Source organism: Schistocerca americana, chromosome 11 (genome assembly GCF_021461395.2).
Source record: "Schistocerca americana isolate TAMUIC-IGC-003095 chromosome 11, iqSchAmer2.1, whole genome shotgun sequence".
Classification (NCBI taxonomy): Eukaryota; Metazoa; Arthropoda; class Insecta; order Orthoptera; family Acrididae; genus Schistocerca; species Schistocerca americana.
The window spans coordinates 194,401,577-194,426,910 of record NC_060129.1 but is presented as its reverse complement, the minus strand read 5'-3'; the positions used below and the strand labels follow the sequence as shown (position 1 = coordinate 194,426,910).

Below are 25,334 nucleotides of genomic sequence, written 5' to 3'. Positions count from 1 at the left end.
ACACAACAGCTTCGTGCTAATTGTGACGGTGTCCACAGCTTAGTTGAAAGACCTCCACAGTCAATTTTTACTGTCCCAAAATTCTGCATTTCAGACTAATTATTTTTTAAATCTAACCATACTGCAGGTATTTTCCGAGGTTTGCAACTACGTCACAAAATTTCTACAGTAACAATTCGTCAGCTTCAGTCACGCTTGGATGATAAATACTGGAAAATGTATGTGACTGAAACAGTTATTGTTATAGCTATTTACTAAATGAGTCACAAACAGATGGTGTACAAAAATGAACAGTGGCAGTGGCAACATACGGTATGAGGACCGCTAACTACAGAGCTACAGGACCAACTCGTGAGGTGGCATTGCACCAGGAGGACACCAAATCATTCTTTACGCGACCAATTTTTTCAGGTTCAAACTCTCGTGAAGTCTGCTTCGTGGATATTGACCCTGTTCACCTTGTCACTAATGTGGAATTTCAGTTCCCCCATAGATACAAGTGTGCTGACATGTGAAAATCCTGCCATTTTTGCTGGTCTTTTGTCGGAATCATCCCAGCCGACAGCAGGTTGTGTAAAAGACTTCTGTGTTGTTATTTTTAGCGATCCCTATTTCCTGTTTATTCTACTCCCACACAAGTATTTTGCTGCAATGTCACAACAAGTCACCTCACAGTGTGTGGTGGAGAGTACTTTGCGTACCAGTATTACTCCCCTCCCTCCACCTTTTCCCGTTTCAGTTGTGAATGTTCCGTGGGAAGAACGGTTGCTGGTAAGCCTCCGTGTGAGCTTATACATCTCTAAATTTGCTTTCATTGTCTTTTTGTGAGATATACAGGGTGAGCACAAAGTCTTGCTCTGATTATAAAAATTTATAACAGAATAACTGTTTGACACAATAAGTTACATTTGATGCCATTACATAGTTTTGTGTTACTAATTTTTTTTAGACCACTTAGTAATCTTCAATGTGTGCTCCCGTGGTAGCTTGGAGAATGTCAATTTCCCGCCAGGTGTTTGGTAACATGTGTTCTGTCACAGTACCCACAGCAGCTTGTATCCTAGCCTTCAGTTGTTGACGTCAGCAACTGTTGTGACGAAGACTCCGTCCTTTATATAGCCCCAGAAAAAAAAAAAAGTCAAGGGACGTAACGTCTAGAGAGCGGATTTGTGGATTGGAAGGAATGGTCCAATACCCTGGCCACCCCACTCTCCAGACATCACGCAACTTGACCCTTTTTCTGGGGCTGTATAGAGTCTTCATCACCCCAGTTGCTGACGTCGACGACCTGAAGGCTAGGATACAAGCTGCTGTGGGTACTGTGACAGGACATGTTACCAAACCCCTGGCGGGAACTGGAATACCGCCTCGACATTCTCCGAGCTACCGAGGGAGCACATGTTGAGGTTTACTAATATAAGTGATCTTAAAAAATAAAAAAGTAGTATGTAACGGCTCAAATGTAAATTATTATGTCAAACAATTATCCTGTAATAAATTGTTATAATCATGGCAAGACTTTGTGCTCACCCTGTACGTAGGTGAAAGCAATAGATTGGTTGATTCTTCTAGGAATTTATGCCCTCAGAACTTTAACAGTAAAACACACCGAGACGCACAATGCCTCTCTTGTAGCATCCGCCGCTGAAGTCGGCTCAGCAACTTCGTGATGCTCGCATTTTACTAAATGGACCCGTAACAAAATGTGCTGCTCTTCGTTGGATCTTCTCTATTTCCTTTATCAATCGTATCTGGTGTGGACCCCAGACTAACAAGCCAAATTCAAGTATCGGTTTTACGTGTGGTTTGTACGCCACTTACTTTGTGAATGGAATACCCTCCCTGAAGACCCTTCTGACGAATCTGTCTGGTATCTGCCTTATGCGCAATTAGTTTTAAGTGGCCGTTCCACTCTGAATCATTCCCTGTGAGTATTCTCAGGTATTTAATGGATGTGGCTGCTTTTACCGATTGTTCAGCATTTCTGTAATGATACAATGACTGGTCTTACTGTCTATTTATGAGTAGTATGTTATATTTACTTATGTTGAAGGTCACCAGCAAATCCCTGCACTAATCATCAATCCTCTGCAGATCTTCCCATATTTTGCTACCATTTTCTAGTGTTGTGACTTCTCTGTATATGACAACATATTCAGCAAAAAGGCATACAATGCTTCTGGTGTTATCCGCTAGTTCATTTATATACAGGGCTATTTAAAAAGAGTTCGCAGCTCACGGTCTCCCGGTAGCGTTCTCGCTTCCCGAACACGGGGTCCCGGGTTCGATTCCCGGTGGGGTCAGGGATTTTCACCTGCCTCGAAATGAATGGGTGTTGTTGTGTCATCCTCATCATCATCAATCGTTACAGTCAGAGGAAGGCAATGGCAAACCACCTCCGTTAGGACGTTACCTAGTACAGCAGTGCCAGTCTCTCGCATCTTCCCCTACGCTCTGTCAAGGAGTATGGGACATCATCTTCATCATTTAAAAAGAAGGAACAGATTTGGAACATTTATTGTTTCCAAATTTTAAAAAAAGTAGAAACACAATTCCAGCATTCCTGGAAAGAGAAAAGTTCAAATTTTTAGGCATTCAATGTGAGCCCCACGTGTTACACGACAAATATCAACACGGTGGCTCATTTCCTGCCATACACAAAGCAGCTGGTCTCTCATTATCGAACTCACAGATTCGACAACGTGACGTAGCAGACTTTCGAGAGCGTCAGGCACAGGTGGCATAAAAATGCAGTCTTTTATGTAACCCCACAGATAAAAGTCCCAAGGTGTGAGGTCTGGGATGTTGGACTGGAAGAGGAGCAGCAGCAGATGAACTTCATCATTGGTGGCCTCCAAGGTCTCCGGACCTCACAACTTGTGACTTTTATCTGTGGGGTTACGTAAAAGACCACATTTTTATCCCCCTTCGCCTGACACTCTTGAAAGTCTGTGACATCGCATTGTCGAAGCTGTGAATTCGATAACGAGAGACCAGCTGCTGCACGTGTGGCAGGAAATGAGCCACCGTTCTGAGATCTGTAGTGTAACATGTGGGGCTCACATTGAATGCATAAAAACTTGAACTTTGCTCTTTCCAGGAACATCGGAATTGTGTTTCTATCTTCTGTAGTTTGGAGGCAATAAATGTTTGAAATCTGTTTCTTCTTTTTGAACAGCCCTGTATATATACTGCGAAAGGTAACTGCCCTGTAATGCTCCATTGGGGTGTGCCCACAAGTTACTTTTATGCCTGAAGCTTTCCCTACATTAATAATGATGTGCGGTATTCCAGGAGCTGTACAGTTCAGTTACAAAGCTGGTCTGACACTCCGTATGCTAATACTCGTATTCTGTTTATCAGGCAACAGTGCAGAATTGTACCGAGAGTGCCTTACACGGCACGGTCGAACTGACGTACCGCTAACGGTGCACTCTAATCTGCTGAAGTGGTCCGCAGGAAAAAACAATGATGCACTGTGGGAGAGGAACAGAACGGTTATCGAGGAGTTGGGAAATTGTAGGTATCGGTTCTGCCGGTAATTGCAGGAATACATGCAGTGCAAATATTAGCTAGCAGCTAAGGCATGCCCATCCAGTCAAAACTCCAAGCAGCAGGCTATGAAACTGGCAAAACTCAAGTGCTTCACAGCATGTCAACAGATAAAAAAAAAAGTTATAGGTTCATTACACTTCCACCTACTGGTATGAGCAAACAAAGTTAATTGCAGATGAAGGACTGGGAGGTCTCTTGTATTAGTCTGAATTATGAACTATCAGTATTAACTCATTAGTCACCTATCAACCTTATTCACTGTTAAATGTTATCATTTTGCAAACCATGCTGCCACTAAGTGTGTTACTTTTTTTAAAAAAATGTAATTTTTTTAGTACCGATGAGGCATCGTCCCAAAAAAAACAAACGGTGGAGAGCTCATCAGCTGACTATAAGCCAAAAAGCAAAATAAAACATAAAAAAGACATTACCTTTTTCAAGTGTTGGTAACAGCTGACAAATGGGATCCAAAAGTGTGTGTACAACAAAAACAAAACAATGCTCAAACTCTTTTACAGCAGCAACAAGACACCTTGCAAGTGATGACATATGTGCCTTATATTTTTACATAACAAGCTTATCTAATTAATGATGGCTGAATAACAAACTTCAGTGAGCTGTTAATAAAAATTATTCACTATTAATCTTTAAAAATGCAAATTGTAAAATACAGTTTCTTACTTCATTTGAAAAAAAAAAGCTATTAAAAATTATTATGCCATAGCTGTGTTAGATTAATTGTCCCTCTGCCTAAAGCAAAATTACTTGTTACATCAGACCGTAATATTACTTTAACAGTTTTGGCAGTTATTGGATTACATTATTTAGTTGATCCCAGATTTTTTAATTAGGGGGATGATAAAAGTCCCACAAATAGATTATTTAATCAATTCACATTTACTGGGGAATTATTTCTTATTTTAAAGCTATTTAAGTTTATAAGCTTTCATGGCTTCAAAAAAAACTTGACTTGTAATTTATATTTCTTTTAAATTAAATAGTACCAATAGAAACATGGTTCACTTTGACAATCGTGGAACATAACACATCTCTCATTCCAATTCGCTTATTACTTATCTCAAAAACAAGAAAAAAAAGTACATGAGAAAAATAGAACACACCGTTGAAGACTCTAAGACAGATAAGTAATTAAGCCTAAATATTTCTACAACGCTGGAATACTGGCGACAATCTTCACACTGTAAAGAAACGAGCTATCTGCTGCTGGGAAAAAAAGTTAGATTACTAATGACAACACTCAAGGTCACACAAATACATTACATCAACAAGAAAGTACAAATTGCAGACGAAACAATCAAGTGAAGTGTTTAAACTGTGGAAGAATTCTTCCTCACAATGAGTATGCCAAGGTGGAAAGTTAGTCAAACTTCAAAATACAAGACTTTTACCGCAGTAAATATGTCTAAACACTACGCTATTCCAGCAGCGCAATACTCACTGATTTCCAGAACAATGAAAATAGCAATGTAAAACAGCAATGCCCAGTGTATATCAGCTTACAACCATATGTTTCTGAGTCAATGCAGTGGAAGGAATGCAAAAGGAATTACGGATCAAATGTCACGTCAATAATAAAATAATTACAGGCACAGTAAAAGTTTGCATTGTGTTACTATGCATGAACGTATCTTATTGGCCTGACTTTTGACTTCCTTGCTATTTGTCCACTGAGCCACATAGTCAATGCGGTTGCCAGTGAGAAGGATATAGAGCTCAAGTTTCATATCTTCCCCTTAGTGGATAATGCAGTTTGTTGCTGCACAATGACTCTCAAAACGTGTACAAATTGTGAACTGCATTCTCAGCAGACCAGATATTAAAAAAAGGACATGGGTTCACTGCTTTTGATACATTTTCCCTAGTGTTCATCATCTTATACACAGTCTGCTGGTTTCATTATTTGGCAACTTTATTTACTTTATGATTTTTTGTGGAGGTTATGATTTACAACTTTTCAATTTTTTTTTTTTTTAAATTGTGATTCTGAGATAACAGATATAGACCTATGACACTGTATCAAATTGGAGACCGTTGTCAAGTAAAAAAAATAATAATAATAACATTACAATAAGTGTCCAGGCGTGATAATTTGTATCTTGAACATCATAATCATTAATTATATCAGAATTGCAGAATGCAGAAACACACCCAATTTATACAAGGTGGCCAAAAGAAAATTGGCCCAGTAAAATATTTCATGCACCTAAAAACAGGAACTCAGTTTATATCGTTCACACTGGACGCAGATGGTGGAAACTGGTTTGCCTATACTTAGGTGTATGAAATCTTTTACTGGGTCAATTCTATTTTTCCCACGCTGTATATAAATTGCTTTGTCTTATTGTGTTTATGTTCCTGACTTCGAATTTAATCAAACATTTAACATGCAATATTTCAAATATTTTCTGTGAGCTACCTATTTGTTCTGCCAACCCCTTCGATTTTAGCCCGTCAGCAAGTTTCGAACATGTTTGTGTCACACTACTACCGTAGATAAATTAGTATTGTGCATTGTGCACTGTGCACAAGTCCAACTACAATGACCCAGTAACATGGGGTTGTGAAGTATTGGTGAAGCTCTGACTGAGATGGGAGTGAAATATGTGATACGCTAATCGACAAATAGTTGGTTCAATGCAGTTGTAAAATATAAAAACAGTGCAGCTATTTTCTATTGATCCATAAGATACTGTCCTCTCCCATAGCACACACTTTCTCTCTCTCTTTTCCCCAACCTCCTCCTTGCCCTTATTGTACCCTTGGAGGATCAGCACTTTTCTTACTGGCAACAGGAGCCTTACGACTGACCATCTTCGATTTTCTGGGATGTGAAACTCATTGCCTGGACATGAATTTCCTAAAGCAGTATGACACAAGTCTTAAAAATAAACTCCACATATAATAACAAATATAAATATGAAGTAACAAACACTGAATCATAATTTTTAATAAAATTAACATGTTTTTATTCTATTTACTAATTCTATGAAAATACTAGTGTTCCTAATTAATTACAATTTGCTGCAACAATGCAAAACATCAAACAGAAAACTTTTTTTTTTTAATTTGCAGTGACTCAACAGTATTAGTCATGAATATGACTTTTTGCATTCAACAATACGGAATTTTGCATGTTTGGATCATTTTCACATTATCAGTAATTAAAAATAATAAGAATATTTTTAAAAACTCTGATTCAGTATCTGTTAGCATTTCTATTTGTTATTAAATTTAAAATTTCAATAAAAGTACAAAAAAATCTTTTACTTTGGGCTTTCAACCAGTGACTTCCATTGGGCTTTCAACCAGTGACTTACAATCAAAAAATTGCTCCACTATGCACTATTTAACTAAATCTTTCAGTTACAGTTTTCTTAAATGTTTACACAGTAAATTAAAATTAAAGAGCAAATTAGGCAATTTACAAAAATCAGAAAATTTAGAGACAGAAACTGGAGGAGCTGTGGTACAAAGCTTTCTGTCTTAAATTTTTTTCAATATACGATTCTTGAGAAATATGAAAATTAGAGTTTGGTCTTAGTGAAAAGTTTTAATATTACTCCATAAAAACTAGGTTATCTTTCTTTCACCCTTTATTATCCAACTCCATCTTTCCCAACTGTTACCAAAAGTAGTTTTCAGATTAGCATATTGTTTCATTTCCAAAAAGTCTGTCTCCACATATATTTGGAAATTGGGCTACATTGTCACTGTCACATCTGTTGATTTAGTCTTTCATTCTTTTCCTAGCACTTACTGCATCTAGTACGGGATCCACTTTTTTATGATTGGGCATATTTTATTTTATCATTTAACTCTATTGCCGGAAACGCTCCCCGACACCACAGTCATCAGGGTAAACTCATGCATCTCATCTGTCTGTAAACTGTGTAAATTTTGTTGGGGTTATCAATTCATATATTAACTGTTTGCACATTGCTTCCTCTGAGGCAGAACTTGGAATCTACCCCAGCGTTTGCCTAAATGAGCACGGGTAACCTCTTACAGCCCATACTAAGGTTGGCCACACCACAGTCGTCAATCTGCCACGTGGTTTCATTCTGGGTTTGGCGCACTGGCCCAGATTGAGAAGATTTTTCCACTGTAGTTACTTATCATTTGGCACCCCGCACCCTTGTACCCTTTTTCCTCGTGTGCCTTCACCTGCGTCGGTTTCGCTACTAACTCTCATATGTCCTGTACAGAAAGCACAGTTGTGCCAACTCTGGTGCACCTTTCAGTTTGTGCCACTCGGCCCTGGCCCTGTTGGCACGCAAGATAGCAACTTGCACATTACAATATGTGAGCCCGTGCATCTATTTATTACATAGTTCACCTACAATAATAAAGGCGTCTTATTTGAGTTTTTTTTGTAATTGTGTCACACTGCTTCACATAAATTCATCTCCCTGCAATTACCTCCAAATCCTATATGTTGTTGTTGTTGTTGTGGTCTTCAGTCCTGAGACTGGTTTCATGCAGCTCTCCATGCTACTCTATCCTGTGCAAGCTTCTTCGTCTCCCAGTACTTACTGCAGCCTACATCCTTCTGAATCTGCTTAGTGTATTCATCTCTTGGTCTCCCTCTACGATTTTTACCCTCCTCGCTGCCCTCCAATACTAAGTTGGTGATCCCTTGATGTCTCAGAATATGTCCTACCAACCAATCCCTTCTTCTAGTCAAGTTGTGCCACAAATTTCTCTTTTCTCCAGTTCTATTCAATACCTCCTCATTAGTTATGTGATCTACCCATCTAATCATCAGCATTCTTCTGTAGCACCACATTTCGAAAGCTTCTATTCTCTTCCTGTCCAAACTATTTATCGTCCATGTTTCACTTCCATACACAGCTACACTCCATACAAATACTTTCAGAAACGACTTCCTGACACTTAAATCTATACTCGATGTTAACAAATTCTTCTTCTTCAGAAATGCTTTCCTTGCCATTGCCAGTCTACATTTTATATCCTCTCTGCTTCGACCATCATCAGTTATTTTGCTCCCGAAATAGCAAAACTCCTTTACTACTTTAAGCGTCTCATTTCCTAATTTAATTCCCTCAGCATCACCCGACTACATTCCATGATCCTCGTTTTGCTTTTGTTGAAGTTCATCTTATATCCTCCTTTCAAGACAATGTCCATTCCATTCAACTGCTCTTCCAAGTCCTTTGCTGTCTCTGACAGAATTACAATCTCAGCGGTGAACCTCAAAGTTTTTATTTCTTCTCCATGGATTTTAATACCTACTATGAATTTTTCCTTTGTTTCCTTTACTGCTTGATCAATATACCGACTGAATAACATCGAGGAGAGGCTACAACCCTGTTTCACTCCTTTCCCAACCACTGCTTCCCTTTCACGCCCCTCAACTCTTATAACTGCCATCTGGTTTCTGTACAATCTGTAAATAGCCTTTCGCTCCCTGTATTTTACTCCTGCCACCTTTAGAATTTGAAAGAGAGTATTCCAGTCAACATTGTCAAAAGCTTTCTCTAAGTCTACAAATGTTAGAAACATAGGTTTGCCTTTCCTTAATCTTTCTTCTAAGATACGGCGTAAGGTCAGTATTGCCTCACGTGTTCCAACATTTCTACGGAATCCAAACTGATATTCCCCGAGGTCGACTTCTACCAGTTTTTCCATTCGTCTATAAAGAATTCGCGTTAGTATTTTGCAGACGAATAAACTCGGAGAGTACCAGGCCGTACAGTCTCCTCGTTAATCTCCTACCGTCAGAAGCAGTAGTCAATAAACAGAGCTGGTGGCATGCAACCACATTCAGTTACCTAGGTCTAAACGTGCTACTGAATCTCCCGTCTCAGTCAGGCTCCGATACCCCAAATAGCTACACATCTACTGTGATTGGCAGACAGCATCATACGGCTCTGGTACATACTGCACAGTTCTCCCTCGTCGCTCCCGTCCGGGCAGTCGTACCGCCCGTCGCACCGCAGCGACTGGTCGATGCACCGCGACTGGTCCTGGCACTTGAACTCGGACGGCAAACACGTCACTGCGGGAGGAAATAAGACACACCTATCAGTCAAACTCGAGGTAAAGGTTGGCAACTCAGTAGCACAGATACGCTTCTCCAGTCATGATGGTCACAAGCACGATTCCCGACCCACAGAGGTTGCCAACTGAGGAGAATAGGTATGTTCCCCAGTCACGAAGGTAGTTGACTCAAGATCGTGTCGCCTGGCAACTTGAGAGCATAGCAACATTTCCTCTACAGCTACATCTACATCCACACTCCGCAAGCCACCTGACGGTGTGTGGCAGAGGGTTCCTCGAGTACCTCTATCGGTTCTCCCTTCTCGCATCGTCCGTGGAAAGAAGGATTGTCGGTATACTTCTGTGTGGGATCTAATCTCTCTGATTTTATCCTCACGGTCTCTTCGCGAGATATACGTAGGAGGGAGCAATATACTGCTCGACTCTTCTGTGAAGGTATGTTCTCGGAACTTCGACAAAAGCCCGTACCGAGCTACTGAGCATCTCTCCTGCAGAGTCTTCCACTGGAGTTTATCTATCGTCTCCGTAACGCTTTCGCGATTACTAAATGATCCTGTAACGAAGTGTGCTTCTCTCCGTCGGATCTTCTCTATCTCTTCTATCGACCCTATCTGGTACGGATTCCACACTGCTGAGCAGTATTCGAGCAGTGGGCGAACAAGCGTACTGTAACCTTCTTCCTTTGTTTTCGGATTGCATTTCCTTAGGATTCTTCCAACGAATCTCAGTCTGGCATCTGCTTTACTGACGATTAATTTTATATGGTCATTCCATTTTAAATCACTCCTAATGCCTACTCCCAGATAATTCATGGAATTAACTGCTTCCAGTTGCTGACCTGCTATATTGTAGCTAAATGATAAAGGCTCTTTGTTTCTACGTATTCGCAGAACATTACACTTGTCTACATTGAGATTCAATTGCCATTCCTGCACCGTGCGTCAATTCGTCGCAGATTCTGCTGCATTTCAGTACAATTTTCCATTGTTACAACCTCTCGATGTACTACAGCATCATCCGCAAAAAGCCTCAGTGAACTTCCGATGTCATCCACAAGGCCATTTATGTATGCTGTGAATAGCAACGGTCCTACGACACTCCCCTGCGGCACACCCGAAATCACTCTTACTTCAGAAGACTTCCCTCCACTGGGAATGACATGCTGCGTTCTGTTACCTAGGAACTCTTAAATCTAATCACACAATTGGTCTGATAGACCATATGCTCTTACTTTGTTCATGAAACGACTGTGGGGAACTGTATCAAACGCCTTGCAGAAGTCGAGAAACATGGCACCTACCTGGGAACCCATGTCTATGGCCCTCTGAATCTCGTGAACAAATAGCGCGAGCTCGGTTTCACACGACTGTCTTTTTCGAAACCCATGCTGATTCCTACAGAGTAGATTTCTAGTCTCCAGAAAAGTCATTATACTTGAACATAATACGTATTCCAAAATTCTGCAACTGATCGACGTGTCCTCAATCGTTAGTCAGCCAACTAAAGAGTGCAGGCACATTTTCCCAGTCACATGCTGCTTTTCAGCCGACAATAAGATGGTCACACCCACATTGCAGCAGTTTTTGGTAATCTGCAGGTAACAGATAATAAACACAAGATTAAGATTGATGTTTATTATAAGCTCAGGGGACACAATTATAGTCAATCTCTTAAAAGAGCACACTGGTCACCTTGGAGAACTGTAGGCAGGATAGAACCGACACCGGGCAGTCACGCCATTCTCCACCACTGAAGTCAGCCGTGACAGTGAAGTGGTGTGTGTGTGTGAGACAGTCGGTTGTACAGAATCACCACAGGAAGACGGGTCTATCTGAAGATGAGACAGAATGGCAGAAAGGAGCCACTATGTTTGGATGTGCCCACAACCCCAACATCAGTGTAAATGTTCAATCTGTTTGTTTATCAAAGCAGAATGTCGACAGTTTCTACAAGGAATGATGTTCCACTTGCCGTCATGTAACACTGGTGATATTACCTTGTATTACAATTATTAATAAAGTGCTATCCTTGTCTCCTGTAACCGGGGGCGTCAGGCGAGAACCGCTAGTCGTACATCTTGGAACCGGGGCTCAAGGATGCAACAATTTGAAAAAATTAACAAAGCATAGTGCCGCACTGCCCGCTTGGCGCCTAGCCGGCTGGTTACGCAACCCGCTTGGCTCGGCGCTACGCCGGCGCACCAGGAGACGCGCGCTCCTAGTACGACTAGAGTGCACGTACAGGATAACTCGCCTTCTGCAGTGTGTGAAAATTCTAAGTCCGTTATCAGCGTGTTACGTAACGAAGGTCACACGTTCCCTATATAAGCGGGCTGTGCACGCCAGCGGAACCATTCCGCTGTGAGCTCTATCTGCAACAGCACTGAAGCACTATGCCTCATCGACGTGTGTATCGTCATCGTCGCCACCGCGTGCCAGTTTATAAACACATAATTAGTTTGGAAAATAAACTTGGAGGAAATGGCACTGCACAATCTTTTATTCTTAATGGACCTATTTTTTTCCGTGGATGTCGACTTAATTTTTCACTTGATGTCGCAACTGAAGCAGCTGGCAGTGAGTGGTTTACACTCGCAATTGTCTGCTGTGAGAACGCATCGCTACCTGGTCATAAAAATGTTTTAAAAGAAAAACCGTGCAAAATTTAAGTGAACCCAAAAATCTCTGAGACTGGCTATCTTTTACAGAAGCTGGAAATTTAGGGTGGACTTCAAGGCGAGGTGCTTATAATAGTTTCCACAATGAAACTATGTCTCAAAACCTGGTAGGAAATCCAAAGAGATTCTGGTCCTATGTAAACTATGCAATGCAAGACACAATCAATGCCTTCTGTGCACAACAGCAATGGAAATACTATCAATGACAGTGCTGCTAAAACAGAGTTACTAAACATACCCTTTCAAAATTCCTTCACCATGGAACATGAAGTAAATATTCCAGAATTAGAATCCTCAGAGTAGTGAAGCAACTTAAATCACTTAATAAAAGCAAGTCTTCCGGTCCGAACTGTATAGTAATTACGTTCCTTTCAGAGTATGCTGATGCAATAGCTCCATAGTTAACAGTCATATACAATCGCTCACTCAATGAAAGATCTGGACCGAAAGACTGGAAAGTTGCACAGGTCACACCAATGTTCAAGAAAGGTAGTAGGAGGAATCCACTACGTTACATGTCCTTATCATTAACGCCGATATGTAGAAGGATTTTGGAAGATATATTGTGTTCGAACATTATGATTCACATCGGTTGACACACAGTCAACATGGATTTAGAAAACTTTGTCCTTGTGAAACACAACTACCTCTTTAATCATACGAAGAGTTGAGTGCTATTGATAAGGCATTTCAAATTGATTGCATATTTATAGATTTCCAGAAGGCTTTTGATGCTGTACACACAAGTGGCTCGTAATCAGAATTGGGTGCTTATGGAATATTGTTTCAGTTATGTGACTGGATTCACGATTTCCTGTCAGAGAGGCCACAGTTCATAGTAACTGACAGAAAGTCATAGAGTAAAACAGAAGTGATTTTTGACATTCCCCAAGGTAGCATTATAGGCCCTCTGCTGTTCCTTATCTGTGTAAATAATTTAGGAGACAATCTGAGCAGCCGTCTTTGGTTCTTTGCAGATGATGCTTCGTTTATCATCTAGTAAACTCATCAGAATGTCAAAACAAACTGCAAAATGACTTAAAAAAGATATTGTAGGGTGCAAAAATTGCCAACTGACCCTAAATAAGGAAAAGTGTGTGGTCATCCACACGAGTGCTGAAAGGAATCCATTAAACTTTGGTTAGACAATAAATCAGTCAAATCTAAAGGCCGTCAATTCAACTAAATATCTAGGAATTACAATTACAAACAACTTAAATTGGAGAGAACAATACAAAATGTTGTGGGGAAGGCAAACCAAATACTGTGTTTTATTGGCAGAACACTTAGATGATGCAACAGATCTACTGAAGAGACTGCCTACACTATGCTCATCCATCCTCTTTTGGAGTGCTGCTGCACGGTCTGGGATCCTTACCAAATAGGATTGAAGGAGTACATTGAGAAAGTTCAAAGAAGGGCAGCACGTATTGTATTATTGCAAAATAGGGGACAGATTGTCACTGACACAATACAGGATTTGGGGCGGACTTCATTAAAACCGAGGCATTTCTCATTGCGGCAGCATCTTCTCACTAAATTTCAAACACCAACTTTCTCCTCTGAATGCGAAAATATTTTTTTTTTGACACTGACCTTCATAAGGAAAAACAATGATCGTAATAAAATAAGGGAAATCGCAGCTCGGATGGAAGGATAATTTTTTTGCGCACTGTTTGGAATAATAGAGAATTATTGGGGAAGGTGGTTAGATGAGCTCTCTGCCAGGCACTCGAGTGCGATTTGCAGGGTATCCATGTAGATGTAGATGCAGACAGGGACTGGAGGCGAGTATCACATCTTGTCGACGATAATCGGCTTCAAACCTGACAAGGATTGTTGCTGTCAGTAAATACAGTTCTGTCTGAACCAGTTTCTGATGGAACACTGTGAAGGAATGCCTGCAACGGACACCTGGAATCGGTACCGCGCAAAAGGCCTCTGCTCACAGTGAAAAATAAAGCTGCTAGTCTTCTGTGGGCCAGATGACACAGCAGCTGGGCAGTAGCTGACAGGGTGGAGTAGTGTCATCCGACGAGTTGTGTTTTTGCATCTTTTCAAATGGTAAGAGGTATTTAGTGCACCGATGGTCCCGTGAGAAGTTTACCCCCAGTGTACGGAAGATTTAGTTCAGACCGGAGGTGGGGCTGTCACATTTTTGGGGCCCTCGATCCTCTCGTTCTGTGAGATGTCTGGCTCCAAATGTCACTACGTACAGATCCCTCCATAAAGTTCACTCCGAAACTCGTTACAATCGACACGCATTCACCGACAGCAGCAACTTCGGATTCAGTTTAAATGATCGTCATTGATCGTCCATCTCTGATCCCAGTCAGGATCTTTTTACGTCCACTGTTGTTACGATGAGTTACACGCTTTGACAGTCTGACAGACAATACAGCACCAAATCTGGCAACTTCAGTCAGGGGCAGGGGCAGGGGCAGGTCCAGAAACAGTGGCTCCTTTCTGCCCTTCTGTCTCCTCTCTGTGTCGCCCGACTCCACTGCACCGATTCTGCATAGCCGACCGGCACACACAATCCACTTCAGTGTCATTACTTAAGTGAACGGTGCAGGACCACGTGACTGCCCGCAACCAGTTCCATGCCATCTACAGTGCTCCAAAACAACCGGCGAGTTGTTTTAAGAAGTGTGACCCCCTTTTTTCCATCGAGCATAATTTCTATCGGAATGGTCTGGATGAAATTTTGTTACATACTTTTATTGTGTCATTAGTTGGCTAGGAGCACCCTGCGGAGTCGAGAATATGAAAAATTATGTTCGGCCTGTGTGTAAGTCGAGTATCCCTGTTCACCGGCACATCATCAACTGCACATCATAAACTATTTGGTTTACACAAACATTTACACTCACCAAAAACTTGTAAATGAGATTTCATTAGTCTCATTACTATTGTAAATATGATTAAATAATCATTACAGAGATATGACACAAAAAAGATTTAGGCTACAGCATGAATAAAGACACTGATAATTTCACAAAAAAAAAAAATTAAGTAAAAACATGTACTTTGTCAAAACCAAGACACAAATAATAAACAAATAAATAAACTGTAAAAACAGCACATAAAGGAATGCCTTCTGGTACTGAAACTGCAAAATAAAGAAACATCTATGCTGCTTCATGATTTAAGCAAAGAGCTGCCAAAGTAATGTAAGAACTTGCAGCTGGCTGAAGAATCACAGATTGAAGCACGAATCCCAATAAATATTAAGTAGAAAATATTTGCTGTAGAAATAAGAATGACTACGTTTAGATAAGAAAAGTCTCAATTAAAAGACAAAACAAAGATAAAGCGAAAGATATAAATGTAGGACTCAAACACAGCACAAACGTAATAACATGTAGACATATCACCAGAGCAGAAAAACAACTACACTGTGTTTTGATTTACTTAAACATTCTGGATGCACCTTACATAAATTTCATAAACAGCATCCCTCTTCTCAGGTAAGTTCAAATAATTCTATTGTCTGCCTAGTATTCAGGTTTAGGCAATCATCATAGAATCTGACAGAGAAAAACATTACTGTCGACATTAATGTAAATGTATCAATGACGGTCATTCAATAGGCACCTAATGAAATAACCCGACACAAATAATGTGTATTGTGAACTCATTTTCTTAGGATTTATTTTTACAATGTTTTAGATTTGACAAAAGTTTGCTAACTGAGTAACTGTTCCTCTACGTCCTTATCATCTGTTAGATTTCCTGAATGGCCACATTTGAACACCGGCAGCATAAAAAATTATGTTAACATAACTGAGAAGTTATTTCTTTATTTAGGTTTCCAGAAGTGGAGAAAGTTGCAGTTGAAACACAAGAAACAACTTTACTCAGCTACTGCCAGGAGATGACGCCCACAAAAGCTCACTACACAAGGAGACTAAGCCGACAGCAGTTTTATGTTAGTTACCCGAGGTAAGCGTGGTCGAGACTAAAGAAAGCAAGTACTTCACAAATAACTCATGAGAAATACGATAGGCCATATACAGACCAGGACAAAAGCAGAGAGGTACGAAATACGACGGGCAGTCAAAAGGTTTTAACTATCGCCTCAGAGAAATTGAGTCATGTAAGTAATTTTTTTGTTTATTTCCATGTACATGTATGCAGCTGTGGTACCACTGAAATCCCTGTGCCAAAGTACTGGAGCAAGCCACTACAGGAGCCAAAAGAAACTCGCATAGCCCATTAACGTACACAATCTGACAGAGTATCCGGATGCGTATTAGTGGACATTAATACAGAGAAGTGTCCACCCTCCACCTCGATGACAGCTTCAGATTTGCTTTCAGCGAGGCATCTGAACGCCTGTGGAGGAACGGCAAAACACATTATTCCTTAAGTGTTTGAACTCCAGAATGCTGGGGTCTGGAGTCGAGTCAGCATTCTAATTCATCCCAAAGTGTCCTATTGCATTCACGCCAGGACTCTGGGCAGACCGTTCCATTTCAGGAATGTTACTGTCCACAAACCACTGAATCAAAGATGCTGCTTTATAATAGGGAGGATTGTCATGCCAATACAATAAACATCTCTGAAATGTTCCTCTACTGCACGTGTCACAAAATACTGTTACATGTGTTCATATCCTTCTACGAGGCTGGTTTGAAAAGTTTTCGGAATGGAATAGAAAAAAAGTACTTACAACACTGAAACTTTTTTTATTTTTCAATGTAGTCTCATTGTAGATTAATGCACTTGGTTAATGTTTTATTACCAAACTGTGCAGTCAATCTTTGGCAAATTTCCGCTGCTGTAACACTTTCACGAGCAAGAAATTTGATAATTATGCGTTGCACAGTGGAGGGATTCATCTGTTGCTCAGATGTCTGCTTGTGTCTGTATATGTGCGGATGGATATGTGTGTGTGTGTGTGTGTGTGTGTGTGTGTGCGCGAGTGTATACCTGTCCCTTTTTCCCCCTAAGGTAAGTCTTTCCGCTCCCAGGATTGGAATGACTCCTTACCCTCTCCTTTAAAATCCACATCCTTTCGTCTTTCCCTCTCCTTCCTTCTTTCCTGATGAAGCAACCGTGGATTGTGAAAGCTTGAATTTGGTGTGTGTGTTTGTGTTTGTTAGTGTCTCTATCAACATACCAATGCTTTCGTTTGGTAAGTTACATCATCTTTGTTTTTAGATATATTTTCCCCACATGGAATGTTTCCATATATATATATATATTTTTTCTGTTTTTTCTTTTTGCTCCTCTAGTGGTCTGCTACAGGGCTGTGGTGGGCACGTAAATCTGTACCGAGGCTGCAGACATGTGCCTGCAAACAAATGAAAAATTAATTGTACAACTTTATTTTTTCAAACAGATAATTAAAACTTTAGGAGTACACCTTACATTGACTTCCAGATCTAGAGAAATAACAGCTGCAAATTACCCGCAAGATCTCTACAAAGAGTACAGTGGAGACACCAATAGGGTCCAGAGAGTGACCAGTCTGTCATCAGGTGAAGAGAAAAAGTCAAAAGTTTCCACTAAACAGTTAAAGCCTTAGAGATAGCTGCAACACTACTGAGAAAGAGGCAGTGGTAAAATCTTGAGCTACAGGAAGAGCGAGATATAGCAAAATGGCTGCAAAAAGCACTGGGCTGTGAAATCTCTTTTTAATTAAGGTAAGAAAGGAAAAAAAATACTCAGCACTTTGACATGTTGTGGGTTGTATGTTCAGAACTAAGTAATTGCAAATATTGTACAATATGCATTGGGAGACTACCTCCACAGCTGAATGGTTAGTATCACTGCTTTCAGTGTGAAAGGACCTAGGTTTGACTCCCACAACTTCCTCAGAGTTAGTTTCTTCTCCTGGCCACCACATGTCCCAGCCACCTCAGTTTCATTCCCATTACAGTCATCATATCATGTCTGCTATTGTGGTTTGTTACCTGATTCATTTGTTTGTTTTCCTCTATTTCTTCTTCTTCTTCTTTTGCTACTGCCTTGTCCCACATCGTGCACAGGGTCGGCAGGATTAAGTACGGATGTGACACGGTTAATTTTAAGGGGTGGTCGGATGCCCTTCCCGCCACCACCCCATACCCCCTGGGACGGAAACAGTGTACCCCAGCTGTCTAGTGTAAATCATGAAAGAGGGTGAATGTGTTGCAAATGTCTGCGAGACGTGTAACTGAGGCGGAACGTGGGGACCAGCCCAGTATTCACATAGCAGAATGTGGAAAACCACCTAAAAACCACATCCAGGCTGGCTGGCACACCAGTCCTCATCGTTAATCCGCCGAGCGGATTCGATCCGGGGCTGGCACACCTACCTGAGTCCAGGAAGCAGTGCGTTAACACTCTCGGCTACTCTGGCGGGTTTTGTTTTCCTCTATTTCTCATTCCCAGAAATTTCTAACCTCCGAGTCTGCATTGCCTCGTGAGGAACCCATTGTTTTTGAATGGTTTTCCCACTGAAAATCCACATCTCACCATCACAAGTAAAAAGCTGGTACCACAGCTTGACGTAAACTTTCTGTTTGAGACATATTAGCAGCTTCATTTCTGGCCCATTTTTCTCTTTTGTAATACTTTTTCCTGCCCATCTAGTCATCTTTCCTGTATTAGGTGTCATAGGCCACTGCTTTCAGTGGCAAATAAAGCCAGTGGGCTAGAAAGCACGGAACCTGCAAAGGTACCGCCTGTGATCAGACGCAACACCACTTCGCCACTGTTTAAATGATGTGGGATGTCAAGAAGATGACAGCCTAATGAGGCTTTTAACTCACAGTGCAAATGTGGTCCTGTGACGTTATGGGTGTGTTTTCTTTACTCTGATTGGGCCCACTCAGTCAGGCTACAGTAAACACAAAGAAGGGTGCTTATTTTGATGTTCGCGGTGGTGAAGTGTAGTCTTTTCTACTAAATCTTCACGGTGAGTATGCTGTGGACGCCTCCGAGATCACAACAGACATCTTCACAGGGCTGCACAGCTACATTGCTCGATTATAAAAAGTAATCCCGTGGAAAACAGATGAAATACAGTGGTCAGAAACCGTGACATTTGGTAGCTCTGCGGGATCCGACCATCGACGAGTGGGTTTAGCTCGAGAAACTTGTGAATTCTCTTCCTCATCGTATTTCAGCCATTATCTGGTATTAAATGGTAACGGTATGATGTCTCCTGGTTGTCGATTAATTTTTTGTCCGACGTGCTTATTACATTCCTCAACAATTCTGTAGAGAATCACCTCATTTCTCATATTTCCAGTCCTCTTCATTTACAATCTCCATCACATCCCAGATCTCAAACACTGTAATTCCCATACGTTCCTGTTTCTCAGTGCACAGTGATAAGCAGGCGAAATTGAGGGAGGTAAAGAGAGAGACAGAAAGATGGAGGAATAAATACTGCCCGTCAATCTGGATGACAGAATTGGAAGACAGGCCCAGTGCGGGTTAGTAGAGCACGGAAGCAGAGCAGGAGATCGAGAGCCTCCACCACCACCGACCCGGGCACGGCCGACCCACAGTAGAACGGGGAATTACCGCAGCCTCGCTCGTCCTCTCCCTGCGAACACTCCCGGACGCCATTGCAGCGCTGCGAGATGCCGAGGCAGCGACCGTCGTTGCACCGGAACTCGTCCCTCCGGCAGCCGGAAGACGAGGGTGGCGTCGGCCGCGTATCGGTCGTAGGGGCTGTCGTGGACCAGTCGGGCACTTAGCACGGGGACTCGCACGGGTGAATGCAGTCAAAATGACCACCCGACTAATACACAGCTCTGATACAAAACTACAGGTAAAACCCTCTAGATCAGACTATTCCGATTGTGAGCTCCCGGGCCCCCGTCGGCTCGCCCTGGGTGACAGGGTCCTATACACTATCGCCTTACTGCCTGGCTGCCCACACAGTAGCTGTTTGTCTACCCCTGCTCACCTTTGCCAGTGGGCACCGAGGTGCCTGCCTTTGTGCACTTCAGCTGGAAATGTGCACTTCAGCTGGAACACCTGTTCTAGGTTGTTAGGCCACGTCATGTTCCTCTTACACAATGGACATTCCACTCTCCTTGCTGGGGGCTCCTTCAGGATCTTTCAGTACCCTCGTTTAGCCGAACGTTCAGCTTCACAGTTGACATGTAAACCGGATCTTCTGGTGTCATTGGTTGGTTAGCTAGGTGTTCAGCTGACCAATGACACAAGAAAACCCTCAAGATGATGATTCTAGCAAACAGGTCAAAATGTCAATTGCGTAGATGAACATAAGGTGGCCTGACAATATAGAAGATTTTACCTCCAATGACAATGGTCACAAAACCCTGTGGACTTAAAATTGTAGCTCTGGAGCAGATCTCTGACATGTGCATTGGACTAGCTGACAAGTCACACTCTAATTCATGGGAAATGCAATAATAGAAACGGGAAACTGTAATACAATGAACACAATGAGTGAGCACCAGCTAACTGATACTCAAGTATTTCCATGCCTGTGGGATATGTTGATTAAAATTTCGTTCTTATCGGAGCTGTGTAGTATCATATGAAATCAAATCACAGAAAGAAACATGAAAAAATATAAGGACAGTTTAGCAGGGTGGTTCTGAGGAAAATAGTTGAAAGTTAAATAGACCGACAGAACGACCAATAAGAAGAGGACTAGAATGCCAGATAAGATTAAAAAAATGGCCAGATGCGCGTAAGAGTCACACTCTGAGGGTTCTGTATAAACTTAATTATGGATTCAGACAGTTCATCCATCCTAGGAATTGTAAATCTCAAGGATTTTTGCGTGTTGTTGATGTTGACACTGGCAAGATATTGGTCCCCGAAATTCCAAGATTTTGAGAATGTTTCAATTTCAAGCCTGAAGTCGGGTAACAAATGGGAAAAGAAATGTTTTTTCATGCGATCTAATTGCAAATTAACAATTTTCTGTTTTTTCCCTTTACTTGTACTGTGAAACCTTGCTGCTTGCCAAATTTCATGAGTCTAGATCAACAGAAGTACCGTATAGGTTTGATGAGTGAATTTGAGTGCATCAAGATATGTGACATAAAAGACCGTATCTTTTGCTTGCACTGACTTTTTTACACCAGGGGCAGTAGACTTTAGTATTTGACATCAATTTCAACTTGACACGTCTTCCTGCTCCAGAGAAAAAGGGGCCTTAATGGACAGACAGGCTGATAAGAAATGGCAAAAATAATTTTTTGTATTATACAATTACAGATTAACAACGTTTTGATTTAATTCCTTTACCTGGACTGTGAAACATTGCTTCTTGCCAAATTTCAGGATTCTATTTCAATGGGAAATACACTATTGGTTCTGATGAGTGAGTCTTTTAAAGTATCAAAATATGTGACATAAATGGACATATCGTTTGACTGCATTGACTTAGAAGCTTCAATTTTTTACACCAGCAAGAGGCCATTGACTTTAATATGTGACATCAATTTCACCTTGATGCATGTACCTGTTGCTGATAAAAAGGGTTTTTAACAGACAGACGGACAACAAAGTGATACTATAAAGGTTTTTATTGATTAAGGTATGGAATCCTAAAAAGGCTAAAGTTATCAGTAGGTTACAGAAGAGGCACAAAAAAGTGGAAAGCCGAGATTGCCCAGATATGTGGTGACATATATCTTTAGACATCTACAATCCACAAGCCACCTTATGGTGTGTGGCGGAGGGTACTTCTGATATCGCTATCTGATCCTTCCCTGTTGCATTCATGAAAGGCACACGAGAAGAATGATTGTTAATAAATCTCAACATGGTCTCGAATTTCTCACTGTGATCATTTCCTGAGATATCTGTGGGTGGAAATAATATACAGAAGAAGTAAATGACTGCAAGCTTATTTTCAGTACACATTCAATAGCCATCATGTACTCACACAATTCTTCACCTGTAGGAATTGCTTTTTCTGTGTAGTGAAAGTAAGTTCATGTAAGACTGAAAGTTTAATTAACATATCCGACAGACGTGGCATTACTGAAGTATCAATTAACCCAAAGTGTTCAGAGTGCAACACTTCTCGTTTCAGACAAGTGTACAATGAGAGACATAGTTACGATCTTCCCAGTCAATTCCTCTACAGATTCTACTGACATCTCGTACACCAATTACTCCACACAACTCAATAGGAAAAATCCTATGTGAATGACATCATGCAATTGCACTGGCCCCTGAAATGCAATCTTTAATACAGTAAGGCATCTGAGGTGAAAAAAATGAGGTTATTAATCCCCACACAGCATAAATATTAATCTGGGACACATGAACCAGACCTTCAACAACTAAATTTCCAAGATGGTTCAGGGATATTTTCTGAGTATTTTGGTGGAATGGACCTGTTCTCCCTGATGGCTTGTTGCTGAATAATTTCATTTTGTCTGATTTCTTAAGCTCATTTACCTCTGTATTGCACAGAAAATACCTGCATGGCAGAGCAAATGTTGACACTATGCACTGTGTGTCACGCTTGGAAACAAACTTGTTCAACTCAGTCACATTTGTTGCTGTCAACAACAGTAATGCCTGCTTTACTCTTCACAACTGAAGCTCACATTCAGTACTGCTCACTTCTGTTTTTTCCGGGACAGTCGGTTGTGCATTAACAGTGGCACACAGCAGTACAGACAGGTTTACTGGTGGAGAGGTAACCGATATGTCCTCGTGCGTGGGTTTGCCGAATGCCGTACACAGTGAGGCTTTCCTAATTCTTCCCACAGTGAAGGCAACCACGTCACTCTGGTTTTGCATCTGTGTGTCGAGTTGTATATTACAGGCTTCTTCGCTGTCATGAAGGTATCTTCACAGAAACAAAGATAATTTGGGTAATAAATGGAACAAACCATAATTACACAAAAACTACGTAATGAGCCATCACAGACCTCTGGTCCCTTACATCAAAAACTTACAAAATATCTCTGGAAATGTTGTCGGTGTAGTTGCAGTACTCCCGGTACACTTTCATACATTACATCCATCATATTTCTATCGAACAAAGCCATTCACAAGTGTCACACGATGGAAAGTTAATGGCCTCGATCAGTGGAACTGACAAAAAAGGACAGGTTGGGCAAACTACAACTGGCCTGGAAAATATTTCATGCACCGTAATATAACCAACCCAACTTACATGATCTGCCCCAAATGTAAATAATGTAAGTTGGGTTACCGAACCCACAGTTATAACAAACCAAGACTGTCTCATTCCTACAAACTAAATCATTCAATACTGGATTCTTACTATATCAATCAATCCCACTTTAGGTCAAATTCTTGCAATCTCCAACTTTTGTTCTAAAACTCAAGTTTTTCACTAATTTCATCCTGCTTTGCCATTTCAGTACCCGTTATATAAATTATGAAAACATTTCAGTACTCTTTATATAGTCTGACTCCAAAATAGTACTGGAGGATGACGGTTCAATCCCGCGTCCGGCTATCCTGATTTAGGTTTTCCGTGATTTCCCTAAATCACTCCAGGCAAATGCCGGGATGGTTCCTCTGAAAGGGCACGGCCGACTTCCTTCCCCATCCTTCCCTAATCCGATGAGACCGATGACCTTGCTGTCTGGTCTCCTTCCCCAAACAGCCCCCCCCCCCCCCAAAATAGTAATCATCCTGATATTTGTCACAATCAGTTTAGATAAAAACGAGCAGAATGATGTATAAAGTAAAAATATGTATTAATGTAACAAATGTTCGCCCTGGTAGCTTGGCCCGGGTTCGATTCCTGGATGGGTCGGAGATTTTCTCCGCTCAGGGACTGGGTGTTGTGTTGTCCTTATCATCATCATTTCATCCCCATCGACACGCAAGTCGCCGAAGTGGCGTCAAATCGAAAGACTTGCACCAGACGAACGGTCTACCTGACAGCAGGCCCTCGCAACAAGGCATTTCCATTTCCAATGTAACAAACTATTACACAAAATCAGCATTGTGTCGATGTTGTCAAAACAACAGAGAATATTTATTTTACTGAAAATACTCCAGTACGTATCTCTGACTTGTGAGGTCTTTGGAGTAGTTATTTACACCTTTACTGCATGTAGTTAGTTGGAAGCTGGTTTTGAAAAGAAAGGGCAGTCAGATACAGTGCTCCAAAACTGTTAATTATTGACACAAGACTGTGGGATCGAGCACCAATTTACATGAAACTGCATTTGAAAGTGATGTCAAATATTACAGATGTTGAAACAAAGAACTGGCAATAAGCTGAGGACATTAAAATGGCATTAGTGTTCTCAGTAATTTTAAGGTGAACACCCAGACCATCTAATTTCACACCCTGAAGAAACTGAGTCTACTCCAGGACAACTGCAGCCATTCTAAAGAATACGTACTAATGAACATATTACAGCTAAACAAACTGATTGTGATTATTATTATTATTATTATTATTATTATTATTATTACTATTTATGTTGCAAAACAGTGATGATTCAATAAGATACATTCACTGATTTTCTTCAATTGTGGGTTGGACATCTATTTTTTGTATACGTTACACAGTACATGAAATATTTTTCAGGCCTGTTTCATTTTCTCTGCACCTTCCAGCAGGCCACGGTAGCATGACCATACTAGAATATGTGAATGAAACATCAGAGTTACATCAAGACGCTAAGTATGCAATTGTGGCCACAGTTCCAAATCCAAACAAAAATGCAGGTGACCTGACATTTGTTATCGGAAGCCGAGCAGCAGCAAGTACGGAATGAGATTAAGCTTTGCAAGAAGTGTCTAGCCGAACACCGATTCGTCGTAGTGGAACAAGCAGTATCCCAGATGTGGACACAAATTCCAAATGTTCAACATACAATGCGGAAGAAATGCCTCTGCTCAGTCACGAACCAGTGACTTCACTGCATCCAACTGCCAATGGCTACCACGAAAGGTAACAATAGTCTTCTCAGACATGCAGACAGTACAGAGACATGGACAAATTGCAAAGGTTTTCTGTTCAATTATCATTCAGCAATGCACACATTTATTTAAAAAAATAGGAAGACACACATAATACAATATGACATATTTGTCAAATTGAAATTATTATCTCCAGAATTAATCTTTC

The 25,334-nt window shown here is 41.0% G+C and overlaps 1 protein-coding gene across 1 annotated transcript in view; it reads right to left on the bottom strand.

The window, feature by feature from the left end:
• Positions 1-25,334, bottom strand: part of LOC124553582 (basement membrane-specific heparan sulfate proteoglycan core protein) — a 799,417-nt gene that overhangs the window by 377,555 nt on the left and 396,528 nt on the right. Inside the window, exons 12-13 of the mRNA XM_047127431.1 lie at positions 19,796-19,945; positions 9,479-9,595 (exon numbers count right to left, since the gene is read on the bottom strand). Of these exons, the coding sequence (XP_046983387.1) occupies positions 9,479-9,595; positions 19,796-19,945 (267 nt within the window). The remainder of the gene's footprint in view (positions 1-9,478; positions 9,596-19,795; positions 19,946-25,334) is intronic.